Here is a 21,816-nt window from a genome sequence, read left to right as displayed (position 1 = left end):
ATGGACCACAGAGGAATTGGAAGAGCAGTTGAACGAAATGGACAGTTCTTTGAAAAGAGATTATAAATGAAAATCAACAAAAGTAATGGAATTATAATAGAATGTAGCCGAATTAAATCAAGTGATGCTGAAGGACTCAGATTAGTAAATGAGACACTAAAAGAGGTAGATGAGTTTTGCTGTTTGGGCAGCAAAATAACTCAAAATACCCGAAGTGGACAGGACGCAAATTGCAGACTCGCTATAGAAAGGAAAGCTTTTCTGAAGAAGAGGGATTTGTTAACATATAACATAAATCCGTTACGAATTCTCTTCTGAAGATTAACAATGAATCCATAGTACCAACTGAGGTACGTTTATATTTACAGCAGTGCAAGGCCCGGGTGTGGATCAGGATACGGGCTATAACGTTTGATCAAGTAAACAGAATGGCAGTAACTGTTATGGTACGAATACAGGGTAATTGCTTCTTGTAGAGGCACCTCGGCCTATGAATGATTAGGAGAAAAGAAGAGCAGTGTTGGTATCGGAACCCTGATGAAGATCATGTGATATGAGTGAAAAGGGAGATGTGATATAGGGTTCATAGAAGTTGGTTTTTAAAGACGTGGATAACGGTGCATTGAATAACAGAAGTAATAGGTAAGGAAATAAGTACATTTGATAAGAAAAGTATAGAGTTCCGCAATAATTGTTGACGCGGAACGGAAGTCCGTCAAAACTAGCATACGACAAGATGTGGTGTTAGTTGATGTGAAAAAAAGAAATAATACTGTATATACTGTGTAGTGTATGTACTGTATAGTGTATACCGAGGTCACAAAAGTCATGGGATAGTGACAGGTACACACACAGATGGCGGTGTATCGCATAGACAAGGTATAAAAGCGGAGTGCATTGGCGGAACTGTCAGTCGTACTCTGGTGATTCATGTAGAAAGGTTTCCGACCTTATTATGGCCGCACGACGGGAATTATCAGACTTTGAACGCGAAATGGCAGTAGGAGCTAGACGCATGGGACATTCCATTTCGAAAATCGTTAGGGAATTCAGTTTTCCGAGATCCACAATGTCAAGAGTGTGCCGAGAATAGCAGATTTCAGGCATTACTTTTAACCATGGCCAACGCAGTGCGCGACGGCCCACAATTAATGACTAAAAGTAGAGACATTTACGTAGAGTTCTCAGTGCTAACAGACAAGAAACACTGCGTGAAATCACCGCAGAAATCAACGTGAAACATACGACGAACGTATCTATTAGGACAGTACGGTGAAATTTGGCGTAGTAGGGCTATGGACAACCGGTGCGGGTGGCTTTGCTAACAGCACATCGCCTGCAGCGCCTCTCTTTTGCTCGTGACCATATCGGTTGGATCATAGACGACTGGAACACCGTGGCCTGGTCAGATGGGTCCGGAATTCAGTCTTTAAGAACTGATGGTAGGGTTAGTGTGTGGGGCAGATCCCACGAAGCTATGGACCCAAGCTGTCAACAAGGCAATCTGCAAGCTCGTGGTGGCTCCGTAATGGTGTAGGATTGGAATGCACTGGGTCCCCTTGCCTATCATCTGAACCGATAATTGACTTGGAGACCATTCACAGCCATTCGCTGATTTCATGTTCCCAAACAACAATGGAATTTATGGATGAAAATGCGCCATGTCACCGGGTCACAGCTGTTTGCTATTGATTTCAAGAACCTTCTGCTCAATTCGAGCGAATGATTTGTCCACCGGGCTCATCCGACATACATCCCACCGAAAATGTATGGGACATAGTCGTAAGGTCGGTTCGTGCACAAAATCCTGCACCGGCAGTGGTTTCATAATTATGGATGACTACAGAGGCAGCATGGTTCAATATTTCTGCCGGGGACTTTCAGCGACTTGTTGATTCCATGCTACGTCGAGTTGTTGCACTATGCCGGGCAAAAGGAGCTCCGACACGATATTAGGGGTGTCACATGACTTTTGGCGCTTCAGTGAATGTTAGTAGAGATATCGCAGTGGTTCAGGATCAGTGAGGATTAGGGACGCCTTACGGTTCTGAAAAGTAAGTTTCGTGAATGCTAATTGTTTCCGGCGGTGCGCTAGCCAAGTTGAAGAGAAGGGAGGAGGGGTAGGTGAGGAGTAGGTAACGACGCTCGAAACCTTGAAGCACTCTGCAGCGGATAGAATTTACTACCATGTACATGGTTGACTACAACATTAGAGGTGTTGAGCTAAATAAAAAGAAGCTCGGAAGTAGATGGAAGTGATTCGAAGCGCGTAGGTTTGCAGTTCAAACAACTGAGCAGAACTCCGACGGTGATTGTAAGCTTCATCTATGTGTACTGAAACCAAACTGGTAGAGCTGAGATTTTTCAGTTGCTGACGTAAGTGAAGAATTTGTATTCAAACTGAAATGTAGTTATGTATGAATTACATTACTACCATATACGGTCGTAATGTTTTGGCTCATCAGTGTATTTATGCATTTCTAGACGATTATTACACAAAACGGACAGGAACGGGATTCACCAAAAATGTGGTGTGTAGGTCTGTGCACTTCACTTAAACAAACTCTAGTTAACTGTTGCAAACCACGTTAATGAAAAGGGAGATCTATAGGAATCGTTGTTATTACACATACCATTCAGCGTACTCAACTGAAATCGTTTCAATTAAATATCTTGGGAGTTCTCCAAAATATTAAGCCAACTCAAACTACAAATTAATTATACTACTCAAAAAATTTAAAAAATCAGTTCTGAGAAAACATTCTGAATTTCATCAAGAGTTTCTTAAACCAATATCACACAGTTGGACCAGATTAGAATCTGAATTTAATTAATAAACACATTTCCCGTTCCTGCATATCTCATGTAATTTACAAAAATGATAAAAATTCATGAAAGATAATGAATATATTTGTAGCTACATACGTTTCAAGCAATACATTGTCGTAAACATTGTGTGAAAACTGTTGTTGTTGTGGTCTTTAGTCCAGAGACTGGTTTGACGCAGCTCTCCATGCTACTCTATCCTGTGGAACCTTCTTTATTTCCAAGAAACTACTGCAACCTACATCCTTCTGAATCTGTTTAGTCTATTCATCTCTAGGTCTCCCTCTACGATTTTTACCCCCCACGCTGCCCTCCAATACTAAATTGGTGATCCCTTGATGTCTCAGAATGTGTCCTACCAACCGATTTCTTCTTATAGTCAAGTTGTGCCACAAATTCCTCTTCTCCCAAATTCTATTCAGTACGTCCTCATTAGTCACATGATCTAACCATCTAACCTTCAGCATTCTTCTGTAACACCACGATTAGAAAGCTTATATTATCTTCTTGACTAAACTATTTATCGTCCATGTTTCCCTTCCACACATGGCTACAGTCCATACAAATTCCTTCAGAAAAGATTTCCTGACACTTAAATCTATACTCGATGTTAACAAATTTGTTTTCTTCAGAAACTCTTTCCTTGCCATTGCCAGTCCACATTTTATGTCCCTTCTACTTCGACCATCATCAGTTATTTTGCTCCCCAAATAGCAAAACTTATTTACTAATTTAAGTGTCTCATTTTCTAATCTAATGCCCTCAGAATCACCTGATTTAATTCGAGTATATTCCATTATCCTCGTTTTGCTTTTGTTGATGTTCATCTTATATTCTCCTTTCAAGGCTGTCCATTCCGTTCAACTGATCTTCCAGGTCCTTTGCTGTCTCTGACAGAATTACAATGTCAACGACAAACTTCATAGTTTTTATTTCTTCACCACGGATTTTAATTCCTACTCCTAACTTTTCTTTTGTTTCCTTTACTGCTTCCTTAATATACAGATTGTATAACATCGGGGATAGTCCGCAACCCTGTATCACTCCATTCCCAACCACTGCTTCCCTTTCATGGCCCTCGACTCTTATAACTGCCATCTGGTTTCTGTCAAAATTGTAAATAGCCTTTCACTCCCTATATTCTTCCCCTGCCACCTTCAGAATTTGAAAGAGAGTATTCCAGTCAACAGTGTCAAAAGATTTCACTAAGTCTAGAAGTGCTAGAAACGTAGGTTTGCCTTTCCTTAATCTATCTTCTAAGGTAAGTCGTAGGATAAGTATTGCCTCACGTGTTCCAACATTTCCATAGAATCCAAACTGATCTTGCCTGTGGTCGGCTTCTACCGGTTTTCCCATTCTACTGTTAAAAAATTTGTGTTAGAATTTTTCAACCGTGACTTATTAAACTGATAGTTTGCTAATTATCACATATTTCAACATCTGCTTTCTTTGGGATTCGAATTACTATATTCTTCTTGAAGTCTGAGGGTATTTCGCCTGTCTCATACATCTTGCTTACCAGATGGTAGAGTTTTGTCAGGGGTGGCTCTCCCATGGTTATCAGTAGTTCTAATGGAATTTTGTCTACTCCTGGGGCCTTGTTTCGACTTAGGCCTTTCAGTGCTCTATCAAATTCTTCACGCAGTATCATATCTCACATTTCATTTTCATCTACGTCCTCTTAGATTTCCATAACATTGACCTCAAGTGCATCGCCCTTGTATAGACCCTCCATATACTCCTTCCACCTTCCTGCTTTCCCTTCTTTGCTTAGAACTGGATTTCCATCTGGGCTCTTGATATTCATACAAGTGGTTCTCTTTTCTCCAATGGTCTCTTTGATTTTCCTGTAGGCGGTATCTGTCTTGCCCATAGTGATACATGCCTCTACATCCATACATTTGTCCTCTAGCCATCCCTGCTGAGCCATTTTGCACTTCCTGTCGATCTCATTTTTGAGACTTTTATATTCCTTTTTGCCTGCTTCATTTACTGCATTTTTATATTTTCTCCTTTCATCAAATAAATTCAATATCTCTTATGTTATCCAAAGATTTCTACTACCCCTCGTCTTTTTACTCCCCTTTATCCTCTGCTGCCTTCACTATTTCATTTCTCAAAGCTACCCATTCTTCTTCTACTGTATTTCTTTTCCCCGTTCTTGTCAGTCGTTCCCTAATGCTCTTCCAGAAACTCTCTACTACCTCTGGTTCTTCAGTTCATCCAGGTCCCATCTCCTTAAATTCTCACCTTCTTGGCGTTTCTTCATAACCAATAGATTGTGGTCGGAGTCCTCATCTGCCCTGGAAATGTCTTACAATTTAATAACTAGTTCCTAAATATCTCTCTCATCATTATTTAATCTATCTGAAACCTGCCAGTGTCTCCAGGCCTCTTCCACGTATACAACCTTCTTTCATGATTGTTAAACGAAGTTATGCTCTGTGCAAAATTCTACCAGGCGGCTTCCTCTTTCATTCCTTACTCCGATTCCATATTCACCTATTACTTTTCCTTCTCTTCCTTTTCCTGCTATTGAATTCCAGTCCCCCATGACTATAAAATTTTCGTCTTCCTTCACTATCTGAATAATTTCTTTTATCTCATCATACAATTCTTCAATTTCTTCGTCATCTGCGGAGCTAGTTGGCATATAACCTTGTACTGCTGTGGTAGGCGTGGGCTTCGTGTCTATCTTGGCCACAGTAATGCGTTCACTATGCTGTTCGTAGTAGCTTAGCCGCGCTCCTATTTTTTATTCATTATTAAACCTACTCCTGCATTACTCCTATTTGATTTTGTATTTACAACCCTGTATTCAACTGACCAGAAGTCTTGTTCCCACTATATCTAACTTTAACCTATCCATTTTACTTTCTAGATTTTCTAACCTACCTATCCGATTAAGAGATCTGACATTCCACGCTCCGATCCGTAGAACGCCAGTTTTCTTTCTCCTGATAACGACGTCCTCCTGATTAGTACCCGCTCGGAGATCCTAATGGTGGACTATTTTACCTCCGGAATAGTTTACGCAAGAGGACGCTATTATCATCTAACCATATAGTAAAGCTGCATGCCCTTGGGAAAAATTGTGGCTGAAGTTTCTCCTTGCTTTCAGCCATTCGCAGTACCAGCACAGCAAAGCCGTTTTGGTTAATGTTACAAGGCCAGATAAGTCAATCATCCGTGTAGGTGCCCCTGCAACTACTGAAAAGGCTGCTGCCCATCTTCAGCAACTTCTGAACAGATACCCCTCCGTTGTGGTTGCACCTACGGTACGGCTTTCTGTATCGCTGAGGCACGCAAGCTCCCCCCTCCCTCTCCCACCCCTCCAGTAACGGCAAGGTCAATGGTTCATGGGGAAAGGGGGGGGGGTGAAAACTTGTGTATTGTCAATTTCCTGCTGTAGATTCTTTTTCTTATTATATGGTTAACATCATTTATGATCTGTTCTCGTTTCACTATATGTTAGACTCTAAAAGACTGTTAAATTTGGCACTGTTAAGTGTGTGTTGATAGGGCTATAATTCAACCGCAGTGGTAAGATACAGATATAATATGCAGCTGACATGGAACATATCAGCACATATGTATGCTATTATACCTCAAAAGATACAAATTTCTATGAGAGGTAAATGTTATTCTGTGTCACTACACGAGAATTTTCACACTTTTTGAACATCGAACGGTGTTCTGCTTATGCGATCTATTTTGACAAGTTAATGTTCAAGTTTGTTTGGCTAGGGATGAGCGTGAAGACTCAGAAACATGCTGTGACTAATAAATACAAACTGTAATGGTTGGTTCCCAAGTGCTCTTAATTATTGTAAAATGCTTAATAGTTTATTCGATAACTCCGCGGTTAACAGGTTTTATCCCCGCAGAGTACTTGAAAATGTTTGACTTGCCTGTGCTCAGTGGCGATACGACGTGATAATGAATGGATGCACCGCCAGCGCTTTGTCCAAAGATGGTCACTTTTTGTGGATCACCACCAAATGCTGCAATGTTCCTCTGCACCCAGCGAAGAGCCTCTGTCTGATCTTTCAGACCCATATTTCCGGGGACGACTTCATCACTAGTGCTCAGGAAACCTAAAGAATGTTCGTTTCTTTCTTATGAGTGGAATCTAGTCTTAAGAACAAGCGTACGTAACAGCATGATACTAGAGCAGTATTTACAGGCATACTACGTACAGGTAAATATTGCGTTTTCAGTTGTATGGTGCAGACATAGATTTCAACACATAGTTATTGTATACAGGATACTTTATACAACGAGTAACTTTGTTGATAACACAATTTCTTACCTAGTAGTCCGAGACGGTAGTTTATGCTGACGAGTATGACATCTTCATCCACGAAGTAATTTGGTGTCGCGCCCTGGCCATAGCCTGATGTGAAACATCCACCATGGATAAATACCATAACAGCTTTCTGTGTTCCCTGCTGTAAGGCCGTCTGTAAAACCATATAAACCCACTTCAGTGCGTCAGACGAAAAGGGAAATAAAGTCTTACAAACATTTATTCAATGCCATTTAGTTTAGAGATTTTTGCGATTTTTCTTAAAGGTTCAATTTGTGTCTGAGATTTGTTATTTATGCTGAGTTTGCCTACCTGTGGGCCAAAAACATTGAGGAAGAGGCAGTCCTCATTCCCAGCCGTTCCACTGCCGCTGATCTGAGGACACTGCGAGCCGACCGCCAGGGCGTCTCTAACACCGGACCAAGCTGCTTTGGTTACTGGAGGCTGAGAAGAAACTAAGTTTTCACAAGGCGCCAGAATTAAAAGCGGTACAAAGAGCTTCTAAATAAGGACAGTGAAAATGGAAATAAGTGAACAGAATATATAAACTTGGAATGAAATTGTTGAATGCAGAAGAGTACGTTTACATCGTCACTTGTATGTTCGAGGCAGCAAAGTCCTTGCTAGACGATCGTATCTATGACGATTCTGAACACTGAAACAAATCAATAAAAGTGCAAAGTAGCAAGATTTTGTTCTTGGTTTAAAGTACGAAATTATCGTCCAAGCTCTCTAAAATAATATTCTTTGAACTGCTACACATTTACGCCTTACGAAATGGCTCTGAGAGGTTTGGTTTTAAATAATAGTTACTTTGTGCAAAATCTCTGTAAGGTTAACTTATTACGATAATTTTTCAAGATTACGACTCGTACACACACACTGGTGCGTGTGGAAAACTCCTTATCAAGACTAAAGGTGTTAAATTTGCCCAGTTATTAGCTTTGTGCATAAGTTCGTAGCGTTTATGTTTTGCATGTCGGTATTCCGGTTGCCATGGGTGTACTAATCGAATGTAATTTTTATTTGTAGTTCGCTGTTGCTACTTGAGTTTATATATTGTCATTTGGAGATAATGAGTGGAGCTATGAACGCTAGAAAATAGAGTGGCAAGTGGAGAAATCTGAATATTCCTGACACACTCTTATGCACAGGTTCAGTACAGGGGTGTAAGCGCAGCGAGAAACATTTGCGTCGTGTATGGGGATAATGCTAATGGATAGGCCACGGAAAAACATATTTTACTCTTTTCAAGGAGAATTGTTTTGGCGCTAGCGACTCTGCATGTAAAACAGGAAGACCTTCACATTTTGATGAAGATCGTTTAAGCTCATTAATCCACAACGATTCAGGTGAGTGTACTCTAGAACAGGCAAATGTGATGAGCAATGGTAGTTCGTTCCACTATCATGTGACATTTGCCTGCAACGGGGAGGGTTCAGAAATCGGGTATATGAGTAAAGCATTCTGTAAGACAGAATCATAAAAATCAGCGCAGTGTCATATGTGCACTTTCTCGTCATCAATTGGCTCCAGAACAATAACCGCCCATTCCTTATCGTCACTGGTTCGAGAAAGAGTGTCTTTATGGTAACGTAAGAAAAAGAAAGAATGACTGAGCCCAAATCAAGCAGCACCTTCCCGTACAAAGACGTGCGCGCATTGCGAAAGGTAATGTTATGCATCTGGTGGAACAGCGACGGCTGTGGTGTGCTACGAATTGCTTCCCCGAGGTGCAACCGTCATTTTAGATATTTATTGTCAATAACGGACACATTGTCGTAAGATCTTATGGGGCCAAACTGCTTAGGTCATCGGTCCCTAAGCTTACACACTACTTAATGTAATTAAAGCCACTTACGCTATGGATAACACACACAAATGCCCGAGAGAGGGCTCGAACCTCTGACGGGGGGAGCCGCGCGGACCGTGACAAGACGCCTAGACCGCGCGGCTAACGGAGACGTCATCTAATCCACACAGAGCAGGAAGATTGTATGAAGTGATGCTACTCCATGATAACGCCTCCTTAGATTCTGCTAGATTGACAAAAAACACTGTAGTGGAGTTGGGTTGGGAAGCAATTCCGCAACCACATTAATCAACTGATCCTGCGGCCTCAATTGAACAACGTTCAAGGAACTTCCTTTATGGATGAAAATGCGCTCTAAACATGGCTCGACGCGTACTTCGCCTCAAAACCACATGATTTCTACGGTCGCAACATCGAACTGTTACGCCAGCGTTGACATAATATTCTAAGTAGTGGAGAAGAATATATTATTGATTATTAAAGTTCTGTTATGTGTATTTGTCACGTTAATTAAATTTATGGAAAAACGCTGCAAACTTATGCACCAACCTAATATTAAGTATAAAGTAAGTACACGGAAAGCATTCAGGTCTATTTGAACCAGATAATACGGGTTTTAAGACAAATATTAAAAAATGATCTCTGAATTACAAATATGAATCTTCCAGCTCAGTCTTCAGCATTCTAATACGTGTGGATGCTAGAACTAACATCTATGTGAATCTCGCAAGTAGCAATATGTATTTCCGAATATGTGACAGGATACATGAAGAAAAAGCGACTGCTAATGCTCACAACATGGTGACCTTCTCTGTGATTACTCCCATCAGTGATTTTCCACATAATTCATAGCACTAGAGAAACTGAGAAGTGTACAGTTGGGTAAATTAGTATCTTGTCGTGCAGGAGTCTGCCCGACAAGAAATTCCAGACTAGAGAGTATGTGTAGCCGGCCGATGTGGCCGGGCGACTCTAGGGCGCTTCAGTCTGGAACCGCGCGCCGCTACGGTAGCTGGTTCGAATCCTGCCACGTGCATGGATGTGTGCCATGTCCTTAGGTTAGTTAGGTTTAAGTAGTTCTAAAATCTAGGGGACTGATGACCTCAGATGTTAAGTCCCATAGTGCTCAGAGCCATTTGAACCATTTGAAGAGTATGTATAATAAAAAAGACAAGACAGAGTTCTATGTGAAATTACTTCAAAATATATAACGCGGTCAGGACACACACGATTTTTTAGCAAAATTAATACAGTCGAAGGAGTCAACAACCCTGTGGGGCCTGTCGACCTTGGACCACCAGTGGAAACACGTTAGGCAAGAGGGCCAGCGAGAGAAGGGACGAAGTCAGTGCCTCGTCGAGTACGAAGCTGTGTCAGGCCTACAGACATCAGGCACGCACTAACAGCGATCTCCGGTGCAGGCCGGCCACTCTGTCAGGTGCAAATGCAGCTACCGGCTAGCCGTGCAGGATGCCGCCAACTACGAACTGGGGACCATGGACAGTACTCTGGAGACGGCTGATGGTAACCAGCATTAGGTCCCCAGCTGGAAGGGATCAATCCAGCTCCTGGCAGCATCAAGGCCAGGCGCGATCCGTAGACCCGCGGCTAGCAGATGCACTGAAGCTTAGAGAGGATGTCCGCCTGTGTGTCGACCGCTGTCATAGTAAACTTCTCGGTAAACGCTGCAGTCGGGGACCGATACTGCGTGGCTGGGGTTGGCGGTATTGATGGTCCCTTGACCCAGCTCTCGTCTGGCAAGAGGTCACTTTTGGTCACATTGACCACGGAAATAGCGCAGCGCCAGACCACGGCAGGGTGTAATCCAAGTCAACACTGCGGAAGCCCCTCCCTCGCAACATGCTGCGTGGACAATACTCCAGCCATTGTAGCAAGCGGTAGAGGTCCGCATGTGAAAGCCAAGCTTGCTCCGGTGGCGGACCGGAGGTTTCCGTCACGTCAGCTTATCACTTCTCCATCTTTTGCAGTGGAATGTGGCAGCCATTCTTTTGGTTCGCCTGCCCACAGGTTACGGACACCGATTTCGAAAGGTAGCGCCTTAACACACTAAAGTTTCTCTTTAAATGAACTTCATAGAGCATTAAAATAGCGGTAGAGATAATACTATTGGATTACGACAAGTAAGCTGGGAAACGCTTGTAAATAAACACTTGTCATTTCATGAGTGGTGTGGTGTCACCGCCAGACACCACACTTGCTAGGTGGTAGTTTTAAATCGGCCGCGGTCCATTAGAACATGTCGGACCCGCGTGTCGCCATTGTGTGATCGCAGACCGAGCGCCACCACAAGGCAGGTCTCGAGATACGGAATAGCACTCGCCCCAGTTGTACGGACGACTTTGCTAGCGACTACATGGACGAAGCATTGCTCATTAGCCGAGCCAATAGTTAGAATAGCCTTCAGCTAAGTCAATGGATACGACCTAGCAAGGCGCCATTAGTAACATTGCATGTATCTAAAGAGTCTCACTTGTATCGCCACAATCTCCAGATGTACCAAAAGGATGGATTAAAGTTAAGTATTCCAGAAGCTACGTACTTTTCTTTATAGCATTCATTACGTATCTTGTTTCAGACCTCACGCCATCCAGCTTTAGCTTAGCGCGTGCCTTTCGGCTTCCTCTCATTGTGTCTAGGGTGTCTTGTCTAGACACAACAAGTGAAGTACGCTATATGAAGAAGTAAATGAAAGGATCAACTTCCTACAGTTCCCTCTGAACTCACAACTGAATGGAAAACTAAGCGCAGACGTGGAGAGAGAGAGAGAGAGAGAGAGAGAGAGAGAGAGAGAGAGAGAGAGAGAGAGAGGGAGGTAGGGAGGGGGGGAGAGGAAATCTTACTTAGAGACTTATACCGTAATATTCTTCTCGGGTGTGCAGCCGGTTCATAACGTCATCTTGACACAATTTTCAGCGGTCCATCTGGCCGCCATCTTCAAGTGAGAGTGCTGGTACACGATCTCGCCGGAACTGACTTCTCAGCGCATGCAGTGGCCCCTATATAGTCCGCAGAAAGCCCACAAGCGTGCGCGAGAAGGTACCGTAACTGCCCTCTAGAACAAGTAAACATACAGCGCCCCAGTGGGGGAAACAGGCGAAATTGAGATATCGCTATCAAAAAATCACGGCACCTTCTCGCGCACGCGTCGTGGGCCTTCTGCGGCCTATATAGGGGCCGCCGCTTGCGCTGATACGTTAGTTCCGGCAAGATCGTGTTCCAGCACTCTCACCTGAAGACGGCGGCCAGATGGACCGCTGAAATATTGTGTCAAGATGACGTTATGAACCGGCTGCACACCTGAGAAGAGTATTATCAATTATTACGCCGGGAAAGCCTTCGTAGTCAGACTTATAACATGATAACGGACATTCTATTGCGCAAATAGGAAACACAGTATACCCTGTTTTGTACTTGGTGGAAATTGCCGTAGTTGTACTTACAGAGGAAATTGTCCACCTTGTATATTTATTGACAAAAGGGAAACAAAATTGCTCGTACCACTAGCGAACATTTTATGGTGGTGTATTATTGTGCGACTGTTACCTGACTTTAAACTGTATTCTTGCTGTGTCACACGTAATGTCAAAAAAATTAAGTAGCAATACACTCGTAGGTTGCTGAAGATGTCTTTTCTCAGCCTCAAGGCAAAAATTGTAGAGACACTATGGAACTTCACTAAAAACGAAATGCAAAAATGCATTGAGATGTGGAAAAAAAAAACAGTGAGGCCTGTGCGCCCTTAATGGGTTGATGTTTTCCAGGTGACCACCAAAAGCAATGTCTTTGGTAAGTAAACAAAACTGAACAATTAGTGTCTCACTTATACGTATGTATCCAGTCACGCAGAGAAGATTCTTGACGAAACGCGGGTAATTGTCTGCACAGAACTGATAGCCCACTGCTTCCAGTTGATAGATGTTGCTGAAACAGCGGAAGGACCAGTACAAAATCAAGGTTAACAAATAGAAGCGCCCTTATAAGCAACGACAAAGAGTACTTAAAAAAAGGAAAAAGTACTCATATCTGTTATCTGTAGGGAAGATGACCCTCGTGAAATAAAGCCCATGAAGAGTTAGTGTCTCTTCACAAAAAGCAATCCTAGAAGAACTAATTTGAAAGATAATGCCCAAATTTTTTCCTTACGGAGACAAGTATACAAGTTACGCCTAGCCCACAGCGTATTCGCGAAACTATGAGTGTGGTGTAACCGCCAGACACCATACTTGCTAGGTGGTAGCCTTTAAATCGGCCGCGGTCCGTTTGTATACGTCGGACCCGCGTGTTGGCACTATCAGTGATTGCAGACCGAGCGCTGCCACACGGCAGGTCTAGTCTAGAGAGACTTCCTAGCACTCGCCCCAGTTGTACAGCCGACTTTGTTAGCGATGGTTCACTGACAAAATACGCTCTCATTTGCCGAGACGATAGTTAACATAGCCTTCAGCTACGTCATTTACTACGACCTAGCAAGGCGCCATTACCAGTTACTATTGATGCTGTAAAACATGCACCGTCAAGAGCGATGTTCACCAATTATGGATTCAAGTTAAGTATTCCAGCAGCTACGTACGTTTTTTGTTAGTCTCATTTCCTTGACCTGTTCCAGACCTCACGCCAGCCTGCTAAAACGTGTGCCTTTCGGCTTCCTCTCGTAGTGGGTTGGCTGTCTTGCCAATCCACAACAATGAGAATGCGTAGATTTCGATGCTCTAAGAGTATTATACTGAAGAATGGAACAGAAAACTGGGGAACTGTTAAATGACGATCAATTTCGTCTTAGGAAAAGTAAACGCACAGAAGATGGAATTCTGACGTTGCGTTTGATGATGGAAGAAAGACTGGAGGAAAACCAAAATAAGCTCTTTGGATTTGTCGACCTGGAAAAACTTTCGGCAATGTAAAATGATATAAATGTTCGACATTCTAAGAAAAATAGGAGTATTTACAAGAACCGAGAAGGAAAACTAAGTTTGGATGGCCACGGACGAAGAACTCAAAAAGGATGTAAGACAGGAGTGCATCCTTTCGCCCCCACTGTTCAGTCTATAAATATAAGAAACAATAACGAAAATAGAATAAAAGATCAAGGTTGGGATTAAAATTCAGGGTAAAAGGATAGCAATGATAAGATTCAGTGATGTTCTTGCAGTCCTCAGTGAAAGTGAAGAAGATTTACAGGCTCTGTGGAATAGAATGAACAATCTAATGAGTACAGAATATCAGCTGAGAGTAAACCGGAAAACGACCAGTGTAATCTGAAGCAGTAGCCATGAGAGTAGCGAGAAACTTAGCATCGAAATTGGTGTTCAAGAAGAACATAAAATTAAGGAATCCTGCTGCTTTGGAAGCAAAATAACCAACGGATAGATAATATTCCATGCTAATTTCAAAAATCATTCGAGGAAGTTACAACAGAACGACTACTCACGTTCGTTTGTAGAAGGTACAAGTCTGGCGATATACAGTCTGACTTTTGGAAAAACGTCATCCACACAATTCCGAAAATTGAAAAAGTCTCCAAGTGCGGGATGTATCGCAGAATCAGCTTAACAGCTCTTGCATCCAAGTGGTGACAAGAATAATTTGCGGAAGACAGGAAAGTAAACTTGAGGACGCCGTAGATGACGACTAGCTTGGTTTTAGGAAAGGTAAAGACACCGGAGGAGGTAACTTTTACATTTCGGTTGATAATGGAACTAAGAGTAAAGGAAATTCAAGACAAGTTCATAGGATCTGTCGACCTAGAAAAACCGTTCGGCAATGTCAAATGGTGCGATATTTTCGAAATTCTGAGAAAAACACGAATAAGCTACGGAAAATGAGGGTAGTGTACAATATGTACAAGAACGAAGACGGATCAATAAGAGTGGAGGATCAAGAACGAGGTGCTCGAATTAGAGAGGGTGCTAGAGAGGGATGTAGTCTTTCCCCCCTTCTATTCTATCTGCATATAGAAGACGCAATCACAGAAATAAAACAAAAGTTCGAGAATGGAACTGAAGTTCAGGGTGAAAGATATCGATGACAAGATTCCCTGATGACACTGGCATTCTCAGGGAAAATGAAGAAGAATAGCAGGATCTTCTGAATGTAGTGGACAATCTAATGAGTACAGAAAATGGACGGAGCAAGGAGGACATAAAAAGCAGACTAGCATTGGCAAAAAATGCGTTCTTGCAAGAGAATTATACTAGTATCTAACATAGGTGTTAATTTGAGGAAGAAATTAATGAGAATGTAGTTTGGAGCACACCACTGTATGGTGGTGAAACATGGACTGTAGGAAAACCGGAAAGAAGAGAACAGAATCATCTGAGGCGTTCTGCTACAGAAGAATGTTCAAAATTAGGTGGACTGTTAAGGTAAGGAATCAGGAGATTCTCCAGAGAATCGGCGAGGGAAAGAATATATGGATAACATCGACAAGAGGAAGTGGAAGGATTGTAGGACAACTGTTAAGACATCGCAGAATAGCTACTAGAGGGCGTTGTAGAAGGTAGAAATGTAGAGGAAAACAGAGACTGGAATACATCCAGCAAATAAATGATGGCTATGTTCCAAGTGCTACTCTGAAATGTTGGCACAGAAGAGGAGTTCGTGGCGGACAGCGTCAAATTGATCAGAAGACTGATAACTTATAAATAAATAAATAATAAAATAAAATGAAGACGGTGCAGTTTCATCTAGTCAAGTGTATGACTGGCAGCAGTATTCAGTGTCATTCTTTGGAGTAGCACTCCGGGCAAATGATAAGTCGAATATTCTTTATAATGAAATAGTGTCGATTTATTTCAGGTCCTGATATAATCTAGAATAAGGTGTAGGGTTCTCTTTACAAGTCGTTCCAAAATACAGTGTTGTATTGTCACACACTTTATTTGCCTGGGATGCTAGGTCCATTCTGTTGATTGATCAGTACGACCCCAGTAACAGGCAGACTGTCGTTTTAGATACCTTCTCATATGATAGTCTACAAGAGTTAACTCAAATATACATATGATAACCTGTTGCAGATAACGCCCTCTGAAATCTCACGGAACTTGTGCTTTCGCTGTCTTCGCATGAGATGATGCGATGTGAATGCGAATAGGGAGGTGTAGCTTGAGAGGTTTAGAGACGTCCGTCGTAATGTGGAATTTCACATGAACGGCCGAAAAAAGCACGTGTAGGTTTCTCAACAAGCTGATAAATGCGAACCAATGAGATGCAAGCCTGATTCCTACGTCACACCCCGAAGTCATCAGAGGCCAGTTTAAAATACAACTTTCGGAAGCCAAAGTACAGTATTCAGTGATTTTTGTATTAGAACAGGCATTTAATAAAAATATGCTAGTTTTATATGTTAACTGACGTCTTTAGCAACTCTGACAGAAGTCTCATCAAGAACAGACGTGTTCCACTTTATTTTAAAGCACCTTCAAAATGGTTTGTTCTCGTACAATTCTGTTCATTATGATCATTATCTCATCGCAGCCTTTAGTTACTGCTTAAACGGTTTTTATTCCCTATGTTTGTTGTTGTTTATTGAATTCTTCTTCGTCTCCCACGTGTATGTGTTGGGGTTTTACGCACAGCACTTTCCCTGCTCTTACCACATTCAAATTTATGTGATGGGAATTATCACTATCCTCTTGCCATTTCGAGTGTTTTGTTTTGCTATTGCGGGATGTGTTCGTCTTTTATGTTCTGATAGTGGTGAAAGCATCTCCTATTGTTCTGCGGGTGTTTATATTTTCCGACTGGGAGAGAGAGAGAGAGAGAGAGAGAGAGAGAGAGAGAGAGAGAGAGAGAGGGAGAGAGATGTCTGTCGTCTATTCTTCAAAAAGGCCTTACTGGCCGAAAGCTATTTTGTGACAGTCTTCTTCTTGTGCCTATCTGTGACTCAGTATCTCCGCTATAAGGTGAATCTCAACTTTTCTTTTCATAATTTTAACACAGTGTATTGTATTATGATGGTACTATTTTCTATAAGTTCTTTCTTCTATTTTGTTCATGAAGATATTTTACAACTTTCCCAACATTAGGGATCCCACTGGCAACCCTTCTTTTGGAAAGAATTCTTTGTTGAATTCAAAGTAATTTTGGTCAATAATGAGGTATAGGGGTTCTCTGCTCACTGTTATGTGTTCTTGTGGTAACTAATTGCAAGTATCTAGTTCTTGTTATATAACATTGATTGTTTCGTTGACGGGGATCGTGGAGTACACGTTTTCTACATAAAATAAGACCAAGATAGCTCTACCTGGAATGTCTAAGTCTTTTATGTGGTTTATTAGTTCCTCTGTATTTTTAACTGCTCTATTATATTTTGTTGTGTACTGTTGTGTGAGCCTGTTTAGCAAATATCTGATGAGGGAATATATGGGTGCTTTCCTATAGTTAATAGCAGGTCTCACTGGCGTATTTGCTATATGAACCTTTGGCTGGCCTCGGAGTTTTGGGGCATTGGGGTTCATGCCAGTCATATAAGCCTTTTGCTGTCTCACAGTGTGTGTTTAATTGTCTTTAGTGGATTTTTGTGTGGGATCTGTTTGTTGGGTCTGACTTTAATTTTGTGAATTTATGCTGTAAAATGAATTCTTGCGACTTCTTACTGTATTCTTGTGTATTCACTAAGACAACTGTATTCGCATTGTCTGACTTCGTTATGATTAGGTTGTCTCTGCGTAATTTTTCCTTAGGAGTTTCCATATTTTAGCTTCTGCCGTTATCTCTCTGGTTTTATTGTGTTCATCTCTGTATCTATGATGTTTTTAATTTCATTACCTTATAATTCTCTTGTTGGACTTACGTTCATGGTGCTTGTTTCTTTCTTCTGTTCTTGAGACAATATGTTCTTAGATTCTATGATCAGATTTTCTACGAAATTTCCATTTACTTTTGTGTTTACATGTGATTTAAGCCTTTCTGAATAGCTGTGTTTCTTCATGTTTAAGCTTGATGTCTAACAAAGGAGGATCAAATGGACATTCACCAAAAATCAGGCGTTTACCAACTCCAGATTAACAGCTGTTATGCTCCACAACTAGGACAGACAGGCAGAACTTTCGAAGTAATGTTTAACGAACACAATAAAGCATGGAAATATGGCACCAGCCATTCAACATGTGGAGGACACTTCTGGCAAGAAAAATACCACTCTAACACAACAGAAAAGACAAGAAAATAGGCACATTCAGCAACAAGAAACATTTCCTACATCTACAAGAAAACTTCCAAATTCAAAAACCAATAATACAAAAGAAACTCATAATAAACGAGCAAACATTAGCAGCCATTCGCTATTTAAACTATTAAAATATTCCCAGAATGCGATTTTCACTCTGCAGCGGAGTGTGCGCTGATATGAAACTTCCTGGCAGATTAAATCTGTGTGCCGGACCGAGACTCGAACTCGGGACCTTTGCCTTTTTGGAAGGTAGGAGACGATGTACCGGCAGAAGTAAAGCTGTGAGGACGGGTCGTGAGTCGTGCTTGGGTAGCTCAGTTGGTAGAGCACTTGCCAGCGAAAGGCAAAGGTCCGGAGTTCGAGTCTCGGTCCGGCACACAGTTTTAATCTGCCAGGAAGTTCATTAAAATATTGTTGAGAAAGAAGAACACCCATAGACACCACAAAATAATATCACAAAGTAGGCAATATCCCAACCCTGGATAATCCACAACTATGAAATGACCGTATGGAATTGTTGGCCGGGAGGCCCCATGCGTGGAAGTTCGGCCGCCGTATTAGCAAGCCCTTTTTAGTTGACGCCACTTCGGCGACTTGCGAGTCAATTATGATGTTGAAATGATGATGAAGAACACACAACACCCAGTCATCACGAGGCAGAGAATGTACCATAGTAAAGCCGTAACTTACACACATAGTAGCAAGGACATATTAGCTCCCTTCACACACACACACACACACACACAAACAAAAACACAAAAAAATAATAATTACTTCCACTTTTTCTCTCTCTTGTTCCATCTCCTCTCTCTCTCTCTCTCTCTCTCTCTCTCTCTCTCTCTCTTTCTCTCTCCCTCACACACACACACACGCACACAAACACACAAATAATCACCCCACTTGCTAAAATGCTAAGTACTTCTCTCTCTATCTCTCTCATTTCTCTCTCTCCCTCCCTAAAACACACACACACACACACACACACACACACACAGGCCAGGGAATATGAACACTTACAGGGAGTTAACAGACGTTTCCGCCACTATCAAAACAACCAAAAGACCAACATCCCACAGCACCAAAAAAAAAAAAAAAAAAAAAAAAAAAAAAAAAAGAAAAAGAAAAAGAAAAGAAAACACACGAATTCTGTGAGGATAGTGGTAACAGTGATACTTCCAACACAGAACAGTCAATGTTTCAAGTGCAGGAAAAGTGCTATGGGCGAAATTAAACACATACTCTTGGAAGACGTAGAAGAATGCAATTAAATATATCAAACCGTGATTAATGAAAAGAATAAAATCTGGTTGTAGTAATAAGCAAATCATGTGAACTGTTAATGATCATAACAAACGAAATTGTAAGAGAACAAAACCATATTGTTACAGTGGACACTGAAGATGATTTAAAATAAAGTGAAATGGGTCTGGCCTTTATAAGACTTCTATTATAGTTGCTGAAGACGGCAGATAACTTACACAACCTGTATATGCACAAACACGAAAATGGAGGCCGAGGAACAAACGAGACAACATTCAAAAACATGATGTTTCATGGCATCGGCGTATTAAAGATGTGTTAAAAACGTGTCGGTTTGGTATGAATTCCTTTTGTTTAGAGATTGGCAAGCATTGCACTCACAGAGTTTAAACCAAAAGTCGCCGCCGAGATTTTGCTTAGTGATTCCATGAGATTGTCGCTTCTTTTATATTATGATCTTGTTGAGGAGATCATTGACAGTGAAAGTGAGAATATTTAAGGTTATTGTAACGTAAATCTAAGTTTCCAGTGCTTGTTTTATGTGTGGTTTCGAAATGAAAGCATTGGGGCAGTATGTACTACGTATATAAATTTGTTAAATTTTAGACCAATTCCAGCATGTTATTTGACGTTACAATTAGTTTTCGGCATTATGAGTTCATTGAAGTTTCGAGATGTTGGATTGTATCTAAGTAATACGAAATTACTTACAGGAAAACTGTACATCCCAGTGGTTCCAAAGTGAAATTACCTTCTTAAAACAACTGATTGTTTCCTTTATGTCAACTTCTTCATTGCTTGCATTGATAAATGTCAACTTTCTGAAAAATGTTAACATTATATTCCAAAGTGAAACAACCACCTTAAAACAATTGATAGCTTACTTTTTGCCAGTTGCTTGCTATTATGATAAAGGTCAATTTCGTGAAATATTTTAAAATTAATTTTTTATATATTATTGGGACTCAAGAGGTTTTAAATTTTACTCTATCTTAAGGTTAAAATGTCTAGAAAAAAACATATGCATCATCAAAAATTTCACTTTGATTAAACAGAAGTGAATTTACAAGGTATGGAGTCAAAGAAGTTTGAAATAATAACTTTGAGGATATCTACGAAGAAAGATAGTAACATGATTAGTAGCAGCGTGTTGCTTTTCAAATTTCACTATCTGTCTTAGACATTTGGTCACTCATATAGTTAACTTTGTTTGCTTGCTTAGATCTATAGTCAATGAGATTTTCTATGAGGAAGAATGGAATATTTTAATGATCTGTTTTAAGATATTAAATACACTTGAATCAAGTGATATACCTATACTGTCCTCTGTACACCTACGACAAGAGCTAATACATTTAACGCACCGACTTCGGGCCCTTCGATACTAATATGTGTGTATGGTTCAAATGTCATACGTAGTAGACAATAGCCGTTCGAGAGTACTGTGGGCGTAGATCATGTCCATGTAATCGTTCATGTGATTCTGGGAGAGTGCAAAGCACCCTAGAGAAAACTGCGTACAAGAGAGTAGCGTCACCAATGATATAGTACTGCAGACCTTATCAAGTAGACATGATAACAGATGCTAAGTGGATCGAAAGGGGCACTCCTATGATCGTTAAAGGTAGGTACAGTCCGTACGAAAGCGTAGTAGAAGTGTTCAGGGAACATAAATGAGAAATATTGGAAGAGAGTATTGTTCTCCATATATTTTGTTGGATAAATAAAGAGCACATAGACTGTAAGAAAGATTATGGGAAGATTCTGCCACCATCGAATATCTCGTGTAAAGATCGTGAGAACAATATTTGAAACATAAGAGTGCATACGAGACGCGCACGAATAGTCATTTTTCTATTGATCTATACCCAAATAGAATACGCGAAAAAAAAATCAATAATTTTGATAATACTACCCCTGCGTGCACTGTGCACTGGCTTCCGGGGTAGAGAGGTAAATGTAGTAGTCTACTCGTCACAACCACGTTCACGTACGGATTCACATCTTGTCTGAGGGCGGTTTTATGACATGATACACTACTCCCTACCTCGCTGAGATACTGGATTTATGAACCATTGCGGGATGTCCAGTAGACCATATACCAGAGGTGGACGAAAATATGGAAACATCGCAAGAAAAGTGTGCTTTAACATAGCTGCAGATGCTGGCCATGCCTGCAGGTTGGACCGTTTTATTGCACCACACACGGCACCTGTGCTGTGTCGTGAATCCTTTATAGGCGTCAGTCGTTGACAGAACAGTGTTCTGTGTAATTGTGAGGAAAGTAAGTGCATTCCATAGTGGACAAATTGTTGGTGCTCGCATGGTATGTGCTTCCACGTGTAAGGTAGCCAAAGTCTATCTGGTTCTAAAGAACGAATCTCGGATTTACTGTTAGTGTTGATCAAACTAGAGCTT

At 41.2% G+C, this 21,816-nt stretch overlaps 1 protein-coding gene across 1 annotated transcript in view; it reads right to left on the bottom strand.

The window, feature by feature from the left end:
• The window catches only part of LOC124775778 (esterase FE4-like), a 105,494-nt gene that overhangs the window by 46,937 nt on the left and 36,741 nt on the right, over positions 1-21,816 (bottom strand). Inside the window, exons 3-5 of the mRNA XM_047250607.1 lie at positions 7,429-7,579; positions 7,139-7,267; positions 6,738-6,923 (exon numbers count right to left, since the gene is read on the bottom strand). Of these exons, the coding sequence (XP_047106563.1) occupies positions 6,738-6,923; positions 7,139-7,267; positions 7,429-7,579 (466 nt within the window). The remainder of the gene's footprint in view (positions 1-6,737; positions 6,924-7,138; positions 7,268-7,428; positions 7,580-21,816) is intronic.

This window comes from Schistocerca piceifrons, chromosome 2 (genome assembly GCF_021461385.2).
Source record: "Schistocerca piceifrons isolate TAMUIC-IGC-003096 chromosome 2, iqSchPice1.1, whole genome shotgun sequence".
Lineage (NCBI taxonomy): Eukaryota > Metazoa > Arthropoda > Insecta > Orthoptera > Acrididae > Schistocerca > Schistocerca piceifrons.
Note: the sequence above shows the minus strand (reverse complement) of the source record. Positions and strands in the feature narration are given on the sequence as shown.